Source organism: Globicephala melas, chromosome 9 (assembly GCF_963455315.2).
Source record: "Globicephala melas chromosome 9, mGloMel1.2, whole genome shotgun sequence".
Classification (NCBI taxonomy): Eukaryota; Metazoa; Chordata; class Mammalia; order Artiodactyla; family Delphinidae; genus Globicephala; species Globicephala melas.
Genome location: NC_083322.1, coordinates 64927625 through 64940555, shown reverse-complemented (window position 1 = coordinate 64940555; position 12931 = coordinate 64927625). Strand labels below are relative to the sequence as shown.

General features: G+C 34.6%; 1 protein-coding gene across 1 annotated transcript in view; it reads left to right on the top strand.

Annotated features, from left to right (window-relative positions):
- The window catches only part of VWDE (von Willebrand factor D and EGF domains), an 80386-nt gene that overhangs the window by 20618 nt on the left and 46837 nt on the right, over positions 1 to 12931 (top strand). Inside the window, 9 exon segments of the mRNA XM_060304951.1 lie at positions 2927 to 2977; positions 3946 to 4048; positions 4310 to 4347; positions 8595 to 8686; positions 8768 to 8867; positions 9292 to 9323; positions 10113 to 10206; positions 10789 to 10884; positions 12138 to 12233. Coding sequence (XP_060160934.1) covers positions 2927 to 2977; positions 3946 to 4048; positions 4310 to 4347; positions 8595 to 8686; positions 8768 to 8867; positions 9292 to 9323; positions 10113 to 10206; positions 10789 to 10884; positions 12138 to 12233 — 702 coding nt within the window.

The window sequence follows — 12931 nt, the reverse complement described above, 5'->3', positions numbered from 1 at the left end:
TAAATAAGTAAATGTGCAGTTACTGAGATGATATTTTCCTTGAAGACATCTATTTTAACATAATAATAGAACTAGGCAGGACATTTACATCTTCTAATTTTCTTCAGTATATCGAAAATAAAAATTTTCATTATTTGGGGCTATTTTGCTACAGACTACCTTTGAAAGAATTCAGATGTTGATTTCTTCATGGATTTTACTATAATAGGGGTTACCATCATTAATGACTGTCAGTATATTCATTCAAATAAGTTGTTAAACATTTCAAAGAGCAACACCTCATCTCAAAAATTTTTACTGAAGAAAGACTGACTTTCCTAGCACACTGTAAAATTTTTATGGATTTTTACAGCCAATTCAATAACTGGACTGAATTGTTGTCCTTAAGCTAAGCAGGCAACCATTCTAATAACTGCTTAAAGAATCATTGAGTTTTTTAACAAAGTACAAATTACTGCTATAATATGATAATTTTTGCCTTAAAATATTAATGGCCTTCTTAAGTCTTATTTATAGGGAAAAGCTTTTAAACTTGAAGGGTCTTGCTTAATGTTAAATAGAATCTAATTAATAACCTTATGTTTAATTATATAGTAAATTTTTAAAACAGTACACTTCTCTCCTCTTTATATATAACAGCTTTGGGGGAGTTACCAGGACATACATAAAGAGTAAAAGAAATGAATCTTTGATTTGACATGTAATGTTTTTCAAATTAAATAATCTGAATTCTCAATCTATATTTTATTTAGGCAAAAACTGCCAGGAAGATGTTGATGAGTGTGAATCCAGGCCTTGCTTTTCAGGAGTAGAGTGCCTCAATACCTTTGGTTCTTATCATTGTGTTCATGTCCAAAAGCATTTTACAGTGATGGAAAAATATGTCATGGTAAAAGTCCCTATTTTCTGGCATGAAATGTTTTTGTTTCTGTTTTTGCTGCATTTAATTAATTCAGGTCACTTAGTTCCATTCTCTCTTGTACTCATGAATTCATTCAGGGTCATGCACTAAGCTAGATGCAGAGGATGCAGAAATATATAAGATATGTCCTCTGACCTAATAGGTTTGAGTATAGTAGCAGGAAATATGACATGTAATCACATAGTTCAATATGATGTTCTGTGTCTTTCGATAGAAGTGTCTAGAGAGAATAGTAGGAATAGTACCTTGAGGGACAAGGAAAAGTTTTTAAAAGGAAGTATCACTACAGCTGAATCTGATGTATCTGATCAAGAAAGAGAGAGACATTCTAGGCAGAAGAAACAGCGTGAGCAAAGGTACAGAGGCATGTAACATCACCTTGGGCACTGAGAAGGATTCAGTGTGCTTGGAATAGAGAAGGTAAGGGGACTGCTACAAGAGTAGCAGGGGTATCCAGTGGACAGATCACTGACAAACTATGAGAAACATGATAAGGTTTACATCTGAGAAAGTCTACTTAAGAGCAGTGTAGAGGATGGACCACTTGCAGGTAAGGAACTGTACAAGTGTGAAGGTGGGAAGAAGAGTTAAGACAATATTACAAACATAGGAAAGGCATGAAGATATTCCGACCGAAGATGAGGATGAAAAAGACACTAAAGAAGAAAGTTGAGTCTGTTTCCGCAGACTCACAGACGTAAAAAACAAACTTGTGGTTACCACAGGGGAGAGGGAAGTTGGGAGGGACAAATGTGGGGTATGGGATTATAGATACAAACTACTATATGTAAAGCAGACAAGGAACAAGGTATACTGTGTGACACAGGGAATCATACCGATTTTCTTTTAATAATCTATAATGGAGTATAATCTGCAAAAATACTGAATCACTATGCTATACACTTGAAACTAACACAATACTGTAAATTAACTATACTTCAAAAAAAAGAAAGCAAGTTGACAGTACTTGGTCAGCGATTGGGATCAGCACAGTGAGGGAGAGAGCTACAGTGCTTGGTTTAGGCAAATTGAGTGGGTAGAATTGACATTCATATTGCTAAGGACTGAATCATGTCCTCCCAAAATTCATACATTGAATCTTAAACCCCCAATATGACTGTATTTGGAGTAAGGAAGTAGTTAATGGTAAATGAGGTCATAAGGGAGAAGCTCTGATCCAACAGGGTTGGTGTCCTTCTAAGAGGAGACACCAGAGAACTTAATCTCTTTCTCTCTCTGCCAGGTGAGGACACAAGGAAAATGCAGCTGTCTGGGACGCAGGAAGAAAGCTCTCTCACCAGGGACCAAATGGGCCTGCACCTTGATCTTGGACTTCCCACCCTCCAAAATGGTTAGAAAATAAATTCCTGTTGTTTAAACCACCTACTCTGATATTTTGTAATGGCAGCTTGAGCTGACTAAGACACACATGAAATATGAGGAAGAAGAAATAGTTTCGGAGAGGAAAGATAATGTTCAGTTTGGAAACACAGACACTGAGGTCACTATGGAATAGCCAAGTGGAGCTCAGGAAGGGGGATAACGTTAAAGATATAATTCTTAGGGTCACCAGTCAGGGGTGAAACTTCCCAGGGAGAGCACTTAGAATTAGAGAAAAGAGGAAAAACATTGGTGGATATCAACCAAAGACAAAAGTAAATTATAAAAAGTTAATGTCAAAGAAAAGTAAATTATAAAAAGTCAGTATCTTTGGGGACCTTCCTGGCAGTCCAGTGGCTAAGACTAAGTGCTCCCAATGCAGGGGGCCTGGATTCGATCCCTGGTCAGGGATCCTGCATGCATGCCACAATAAATATCCCACATGCTGCAACTAAAAAGATCCCGCATGCCGCAATGAAGATCCCGCATGCCGCAACAAAGACCCGGCACAGATAAATAAATAAATAAAAAGTCAGTATCTTTGGTATTATTAAGCAAACAAGGCGTATTTTGATGAAAAATATATATTAATTACATGATATCACCTTGTGCTTCAAATTGCAGTGGACCTGTCTAGCACGGGAGATACAGATTTGAAGAGCACACTGCAGGATGGTGAGAGAAATTCCCTACTAGTTCAGCTACTCACATCAATATCCAGTCCCAAATACTGAACCTTCCACTCTGCACACTAAAGTGATCTAACATCTGTCTTTTCCAAACAGTGGCCCATTTTCTCAATAAGACCTTTATCAAGTGGAATTTAAGACAAAAGCACATTGAACCAAATTCCATTACACGTGAGTGACTAGTAAGTTTCTTAACCCTATCAGAGGCATTTGTGTATTTTAGGAAAATGCTTGTTAAGACAAAGTAATTTTTTATTGTTGGTTACTTTGTTTTATGGCAGGCACCAGAGTCAATGACTATAAAATAAAGTGCAGTTCTTATTCTTGAAGTTCCTAACTAGTGTAGTAAAGAGACACGTAAGTGTGAAGGACAAAGTTCTGTGAATGAACACAGATGGGTGACATTGATTGAGTGGGTGAGTGTGACTCTAGGAACATCCATTAGTTAGCTCAGGCTGCCGTAACAGAACACCACAGACTGGGTCACTTAAACAGCAGAAACTGGTTGTGTCACAGTTCTGGAAACTGGAAGCTTGAGATTAAGTTGCCAGCAACATTGGTTTCTGGCCTCTCTCCTTGGTTTGCAGATGGCTGCTCTCTCACTGTACCCTCACATGTACACTCTTCATGTGCTTTCTCCTCTTATAAGGACGGACGTCATTCCTATAGAATTAGTGCCCCACTCTCATGACTTCATTTAACCTTAATAACCTCCTTTAAAGTATCTCTAAATACAGTCACATTTAGGGTTAGGGCTTCAACAGAGAAATTTTGGGGAACACAATTCAGTCCCTAACAGAAGCATCTGCTGAAGATGTGACATTTAAGCTAGTTCTCTGATCTAATTTGCAAGGAGTTCAATCCAAGTGACATTTTTATTTTATGTTCTTATTCACAGAGCTTTAGTTTTATAACAGTTTAATTCTGATCTGTTTTTCATGTATACATTTACAGTTGAAACACAGTTTTTAAATAAATTTACTACACATACTGTGGTTCTCACAAGGTCTGACAACAGTGTAACTAAGGAAGAGGATGGTAAAAATGCCCATCAGGGGCTTCCCTGGTGGCGCAGTGGTTGAGAGTCCGCCTGCTGATGCAGGGGACAGGGTTTGTGCCCCGGTCCGGGAAGATCCCACATTCTGCGGAGCGGCTAGGCCCGTGAGCCATGGCCACTGAGCCTGCGCGTCTGGAGCCTGTGCTCCGCAATGGGAGAGGCCACAACAGTGAGAGGCCCGCGTACCGCAAGAAAAAAAAAAAAAAATATATATATATATATATATATATATATATATATATATATATATGCCAATCAGAGGGAGAGGAATGTTAAGCCAACAAATGGAAATGCCTCTAGTAAGTAATGGTCTTAGTTAAACTCTAATGACAAGTAATACCTCTCATTTGTTTTCCAGAAGATTACCGTATTTACTCGTCAGGAATTTTTATTTTCAAAAAGTTCACCTAAGATTACATAATGCAGTTTACAAATTATTCTTTTTCTTGCTAATCTTTTGAATCCTCTGGCTTATATTCTAGAAAAGTGATTCATGTTGTGTAATGAACAAATTATATCATTAATTAAGGTGATTTCAGAAAAGCTTATGGTTGGAAGTGACCATTTCAAACTTACATTCTATAAATCCCTGGTCATTCATCATCTACTCAAACTCTAAACGTATGAGAGGCTCATTATTTCATAAGGCCTTTTCTTCTTCATAGTGTTTTCTTTATAACTCTTTGTTTTATTCAATAATACTCTATTACTGTCTTCATAACTGTCTTCCACGTTTCTCATTACCTTTCTTTATGCCTTTGCATACTGTAATATCAGCTGTTTATCTTGCAAGATATCATTGCATTTGTTCATTTTGCAAGGTGCTATTACTGCAATATAGGAAAGCTATCTTGATTGTAATGTTATTCATGCATCTGGTTGCCTTACTAAATACTCTTATTTACACTATTTTTTATAGTTGATTCTCTTCTTAATTTTATAGGTAAAACATAATATTTTTCGCAAATACTGAGTTTGTCTCCCACATACTTTCTTATAGTAACTAAGATTGTCTGTATTTATAATGTGCCAGCATTAGGAAAATATTTTTAATATATTATTTCATTGGATCCTCATAATAGATAGCTATATATAGTAACTCTTCTTATTTCCATTTTACAGATGAGTAAACAGAGGCGTCTATGGGTTAAGCAATCTGTTCAGATTTACAGAGTTTGTAAATTACAGAGGCAAGACTTGAACCTGAGCAATCTAATGGACCTGTCCCAGTTCTCAAACTTAGGCTGTGATTGTAGTGGCTGGGACCTTCAGTTCAAAGTGTGTAGGGATTGGAATAGCTTTGTTTCTTAATGGTTTCAATGGGAATTCTTCTCATGTTTCACCAGTGAATATGATATCACTGTAGGTTTCTGCTAGAATTTTCCTTTCACTGATTGCTTTCTCAGAATTCTCTTTAGCTTTAAGTCATGAGTGGGTTTTACATTTTATTAAATGCTTTTTCAGATCAATTATTACTTGCTACAATTTCTGTTAATGTTCCCATGGATTAACTTTCTCAGAATGTTTTTAACAAAAAAAATTGATGTATCAAATTACTTTTTAACATTATTTTATATTATTTTCTTCACTAATATCTTGATATAATTATGTTAGTTGAGATATAAGTCTATTTTATCCTGATGTGATAATATATAACTACACTGCTGCACTTGATCTGATTTAAATGAAATACTAGTATTTCATTTTAAATTTTTATGTATTTTCATAAATAATATTGGCTATAAGATTATGCCACTCTGACAAAATGTTTATGTTTCATCTCTTTGTGTGTGTTGCAACAGTTCTGTAAAATATTCTTTCCTTGAAATTTGGTTAATTTTTTTCCATTAGATCAGCTGTCCTGGCATCATTTTAGGAGGTTATTTTAGATTATTTTTCTATATCTTTCAAAGTAATTTTTCTATCATCTACTCTATCTCTTCTTCAGTCAACTTAATCATTTATATTTTGCAAAAAAAATCATTTATCTCATTGAGATTTCAAATTCTTAGTTTAAAATTATATGTAGTATTCTTATATAATTTAAAATTCTTTTCATATATATACTTTTTTCTGTTTTCTCATCTTCAAAGTAGTTTAGTTATATCTTTCCATTGTTTTTTTTCCAACTTGCCAAGGGTTATCTATTTAATTGTTTTTTTCAAATAATCATTGAAATTTGCCTTTCTGTTAATTATCTGTAACTTTTCTTTGACTCTTTGTTGATTTGTAAGAGTACTTTACATATTCTGGCCACTGATCCTTTACATAATGTGTACTTGAAATTATCTTTTTTATCTCTATGGCTTGCCTTATCTATGTTGTCTTTTTATGCAGAAATATTAACATTTTACGTAGTCAATATACTGCTTAATATTCTGTGTTATCTTGTATATCCAAATAGATTATTTAAGTTCCTAGTAGGCAGGAACCATGTGATAACTTCTTATTGCTGCATGAATCTTAGTATACTGTTTATATAAGTAACAGACATTAAATGAAGGAATGAATTACCTAATGTTAAATACTGTGGGTAGAGCAGAGCATTAACAGATGTTATTGACTAACATTTCTTTTTCTTTTTTGGTTGTTTAGACATAAATTTGCAACAACTATCAACAGAACATTCACTAATTGATGCAAGCTCTATCCACAGTTCTGCAACTATGAAAAAGTTCTTGGATACAATCGACATCTCACAATTCTCATTAAAATCAGTCACAACTCGAATGAATCATTCAAAGAAGGCTATTTCCCATCAAATATCAGATTTTGAACATGTGGATCATACCCCCAGTACAAACCTCAGTCTGGAGGAGTTGGAAGTTCCTACAAACAACCGTAGTTCTTTAAGCATTAACCTGAATAGTTCCCATGGCGAAGTAAAGGATGTTATCCAGGGCCCCATCCAAACAGAGGCAGGAGGATATAATTCTCAAACTAACAGGTCTCCCCAAGGTTACACACAGTATTAGGATGGGTTTGCATCATCACTTACTAGAGCCATCACTATTTTGCCAGAAAAGCCTGGATTGACCAAAATATTAAGTTGTGCTGAATCCCCTTGCTTTCTTGGTGTTTCCTGTGTGCCAATCAAAGATGGTCACTTCCAATGTGGATGCTGCCCCTTTGGATATTACGCAGATGGTATCAAATGCAGAGGTAGTATGAAAACTCTTCAAAACTTACAAAGAAAAGAAAACTATCCAGTTCACGTTTAAGTACTTAAGAAGATATGCTCTTCTATTGATTAATTTTTGTTTACTCTATTTAGTTCACTAATTTCTATTCATTTTATTTATTATTTGTGCATATTCTCTTCACATTTAAAAAAAATAATATTGATGTTTCTTAATTTTTTCATAAAGTTAATATTAAATAGCATTATAACTATATAATACATTATAAATATATGTATTAAGTACCCACTGTGTTCTAGGGCCTTTGGAAAAAATTTTGTATCAATTATGTCATATAATCCACAAGGACCCCATATACTGGGTATTATTTTTCCCATTATACAGAAGAGAAAGCAGAACCTTACAGGGCTAACTGACTTTCCTGGCAATAAGCAGCTAGATATAAAATAATGGTGTGAATAACACTGTGGTTTGGGTTCTTTTCAGCTCACAGAGAGTATTTAGCACTTTAAATTACTAATTTTGGCATATTTGCTTATTTGTATAAACTAGGTTTCTCTGTAATTCCTCCACCTCTTGAGAATAAAACAAGTTAGGCATCACTTTAATTTTGAAAGGAGTGTTTACTTCTTTTCACAATCATCAGCATTGTTTTCTTTGATACAAATCAAATTTCTGGCTTAGAAGCTACTTTTTGTTGTTGATATTGTTCTGTTGTTATTGTTTTGTTTTGTTTGTGTTTTGATTTGTTTGAGACCAACTTAAGCAACAAAGCTGTTGGAGTATTCCTTTGTTCTCAGTTACCTAGAGCAACTTCATTTTTTCTTTCTTCTGTAGGAATAATGATAATAACCTTCAATTCTTACATGTTTATAGTATAAAATTCCTTATTATTAGCAAATAAAACAGAAAAAAACCTCATGCATTTCAGTTACCTCAGGAAGTGTTAAATGACTAATAGAATATGTCAGGTTGTTAGAGAAGCTTAAGAAATACGAATCTATAAGCTTATGATGTGGTCCTGGCATCTTGCTGTTTTACGTTCTGATTATCCCTGCCATTCACCAACGTTTACCTAATTGGTATCTGAAACTTCATTGCTCTCTGAAAGACTGTAATTCCATTTATGGTTAGCAGCCATCTCCAACATCAGGATTTGCTATGGGAGTAATTTCCTCATATGGTATGTTTTTCTTACCCTATTAATCATTTACCTCAGTCATTCTAGTAGTAAAACAAATATAAGGGGAAAAAATAATTTTATGGATGTATGCAGTCGTTACTGTTTAATAGCAATGTCCAAAATTTTCAATTTCAGAGAATTTTACTTTTATTATACAATTAAGCTTACGGGCAATGTGTACATACTGTATCTACAATTCAGCCTTTTCCCTTGATTTCTGCAGCCATTTGTAGGCATCCATGTGGAAAAAACAGGGAGTGTGTTGCCCCAAACATGTGCGAACGTAAACCTGGTTACGCTGGTTCTAACTGCCAAACCAATAGGTACAGCACTCATTAGTTTGCATAACAAATTTAATGGATAATTGGTATTTCTAAACCATGAGCTTTATTCTACACAGCTATATGTCATCCTGATTGCAGAAACCATGGAAAATGTATTAAGCCTAACATTTGTGAATGCCCCCCAGGACATGGTGGAGCTACCTGTGATGAAGGTGATAATTCAAATTAAAAATCAAATAATAAAGCCAAAATAATTCAATCTTTTCTTTAAAAACTTTTTTTTTTTTTTTTTTTTTTGGCATTACGCAGGCCCCTCACTGCTGTGGCCCCTCCCGTTGAGGAGCACAGGCTCCGGACGCGCAGGCTCAGCGGCCATGGCTCACGAGCCCAGCCGCTCCGCGGCATGTGGGATCTTCCCGGACCGGGGCATGAACCCGTGTCCCCTGCATCTGCAGGCGGACTCTCAACCACTGCGCCACCAGAGAAGCCCCTAAAAACTTTTTTTTAAAGATAATTCACATTTACTGTGTACATATTAATATATACTTATCAATGCTGGTGAGGGAATCCAGGTTTGTTAATATTTATTAAAAATAATTTATTGAAGATTTTAAAAACTTAAATTTACAAAATCAGAGAGTCAAAGAGCAGTAGCTCACTCATCCTTGGTAAAAGTATCTTCAGAAATAATTTTTTGTTATATTTTTAGTTATATGGTACCATATCCCTAACAAATATTTTAGCTTCAAACAAAGGACACATGCTTATTGAATAACTTGTCAGGCATGGTTCCAAGAAACTCTTAAATACCAAATAATTAGAAGATATCAGGTAGTAGGAAGAAACCTAAAAACTGATTTTTAAACACATGTCTATAGCCATATAATTTTATTGCCTTGGTTGAAATCTTAAGTGGAGAGTTTAGGAAATGGCATTCCTAAAATGGATAATATTTTAAGGAAACAAATTTGTTATTTTTTAAATAATATTTTAAAAGAATATATTTTAGTAGATTGTAGATGTATAATTATTAATAAACTGACAGCAATGTTAAATGTTTTCGTGACAAGGCAAGGCACAAATTAACAAATTACAGTAAATGGAGTGAACTAACAGAAACATTCAATATTAATTGCATATGAAAATAATTATAGAAATATAACTATTTGTAGGGCAGGAATGCCTAAGTCCAAGTCTCAATTTTCAGAAGAAACCTAAGATTGTATATTTCCATCCAGTTAACCAAAAGTTTTATAAACCAAAACATGCTGATGATTTATAGGTGTTTTTAGAGTGTGAACTCACAGTCAATCCCACAGAACTAAATTTCATGCTAAAATAGAACTGAGTGTACTATAAATTGCTCTTACCGGAAGGTTTTATGGTGGCTGTGCTTCATAAATATAAACTGACTTTTTCTTAATTAAGAGCTGACTTAACATAATCTGTGTCTGCAGAACTGTACACCACCTTGTCAACGTGGTGGCACCTGCTTGGCTGGAAATCTCTGCACTTGTGCTTATGGTTTTGTAGGACCAAGGTGTGAAACAAGTAAGCAAAGCTCTCTTGCACTCTAATATAACTGCTCCTTTGAATAGTCGATTGCTTTAATGCTAACTGAGATAAACCCAAACCCTAAGCAAAAAATATACCTTCTTCCTGATCTACTATGACGATTACCATTCTGCCTACCAGTGGGAGCACTGGGTGCTAGTACTAAGATAAAGAAGCTTGTTCTTAGAAACAACTGCTTTCTTGACCCTATCCATGACCACTTCTTTGAGATAACAAGAATTCTAATTTGTTCGCTTGTATATAAATTTATCTCATTTAATTTATGTCTATGATTACTTTCATCAGTAACTAATAATTTTCCCAAATAGCCAAATCTTGTTTACCATTCATCTGAGTGGGTTTCTACTTTCCCCAGGTCTATTAACAACAACAACAAAACATAACTGAACGTGAAAATTGGAAACCATTTAAAGCCAAAATATAAATTGTTTTTATCTCTCTCTGATCTTACTCATTAGATGATGTGATTGGCAGTTATAAGCAACTAGGTCATAGCCAATAATATGACCAATTCCAAGCCTAATTTACCTTTCTTTTAGTTTTATCCTGTGATCTTAGCAGTTTGTAACAGGCACTGTGAAAATGGAGGCAAGTGCCTTACACCAGATGTTTGCCAGTGCAAGCCTGGCTGCTATGGACCCACCTGTAGCACACGTAAAATCAGAAATATTTTCAATAAATATGTCGTTTAAAAGAAATTTAAAATTCATCAGTGTCCTAAGGACTTGCACTCAAAAACATAAAACTAGTCTGACAAAAACATAAAGCTAGTCTGACAAATAAAGTTTTTATTTCAGACAGAAATGTCTCATCTTCATCTTTTTCTTCTTGTATTAGACCACAGAGTGTATTCCAGCTTTACTGTTATCCAACCCAACCAATACTTTGTTTTTTGGCCTTTATTTTTCCCTCATCCGCTTGCCTTATAGTGGAGAGAATCTATCTGTGTTACATATTCAGGTCTCTTTCAAGTTTTTTATCACAACATACACATTCTATTTCATTAAACATTCAAGCAATTCTGAGTTAAAAGGACACCATAACATTATTCTATTATTTCTCACAGTATCAGGCTTAATTCTTTGGCAGCGGTGTTTGCAATTATCTATGTTTAATTTAATCCATTATGATCTAATGCCTTTTCTCAACATAAATTTAATTAAATGTTCATAGCTTGACAACTGTGTATGAAGCATGATGCAAGGGGGAACAAAGATCAATTTCATGTTTTCCCCAATTTCAAGTAGCATATCAGTATGCTATGGGATACAATTATAAAAAAGACTATGATACAAGTTGTGTTACAAGTGATGTAATAAATGCACAGCTCCTTGGAAGCAGAGAAAAGAGAAATTAATTCTGGCAAGCGCAGTTAGGAAGAAAATTGTGTAGACTTTGGAGAACTGGCAAAATCTGCATTGAAAAATGGAATTGGGGGTGACTTTCAAAGTGAAACAAATGTAAAGAAGCAAAAACAAAGCATATTTTCGAAGTGTGCTAGGACTTAAATGCAGTGTTCCTATTTGAATTGGGAAGGTGACTTAAAGAGCTACACATGGCTGCATGTATTTGAGCAGATTACAGACTATCCTGTTTGTGCTGTTGAATTGCCTTCTCCTAACTTCCAATCATTTTTCCAGCTTACCGAGGGCATTCTGAATTCTAATCAAAGCCTCCACATTCTTAGCTTGGTAATATCTGTAAACTTAATGAACAAACTTTCAAAGCTATTATCCAGTTATTTCTCTTCTCTTATGTTTGGCAAAGTCTAAGTAACTATAGGTTATGGGTTTTACTGGCAGTGAAAATAAAATATTTCATTATGCACCATTTTGTACTTCAGTACAGCTTTCATTTTTTTAAATAATAAAACTTTTATGGTCTTTCTTCCTCCTGCTGTTCATTAGTTTTGTGTGACCCGGTTTGCCTCAATGGTGGTTCCTGTAATAAGCCAAACACTTGCCTCTGTCCAAATGGATTCTTTGGTGCACAGTGTCAGAATGGTAATTACTCTTTCTTTATAAATAAAAAGTCAAAGGGAAAGTTAGACACAAACAGAGCTCTGATTAAGCACAAGACAAGTTTCAAAGGGAAGATGCTATTTATTTACTCTAATTCTTGTTCTGTTGCAGTTTTGGTCACCAAATGACCAGTTCATAGAAATATATGAGTTATTATGTAAAATGTTTATTTATTCAACATATGTTAGGCTCACGACCTTGGCACATTTGTAGGACCAAGATGTGAAACAAAAAAGCAAAGTTCTCTTGCAGTCTTTCATGTGAAATGATGTAATTTTTGTTGCCTTCTCAGCAAAAATTTTTGATTTACTGTCAATCTAATGTCCACTGTTATCTCATGATCTCTCATGCTTTAGTTTCATTAAACACTTATGAAGAGCCAGCTATGCACAGCACTGTGCAAGGTGATATGGGGACATAAAGATGTACCATTTTCCCCCCTCATGGCCTGTTATTTTAACACTTTCCTTCATAGAGTTAATGCTACAAGTTTTTTCAGAATAATGGGCACGACCTGAAGTTGAGCACATAGGCATGAAATAATGTCAATAAATGAAATTTTAAATTATCTTCTGCATCTTCATATTTTTGAGTGTATGCAAAAAAGAGTAGATTTTTAGTATAAAACATGTCAGAATATGTCATAATTTAACTCCTAAAATATATACTTTCTTTGTCTT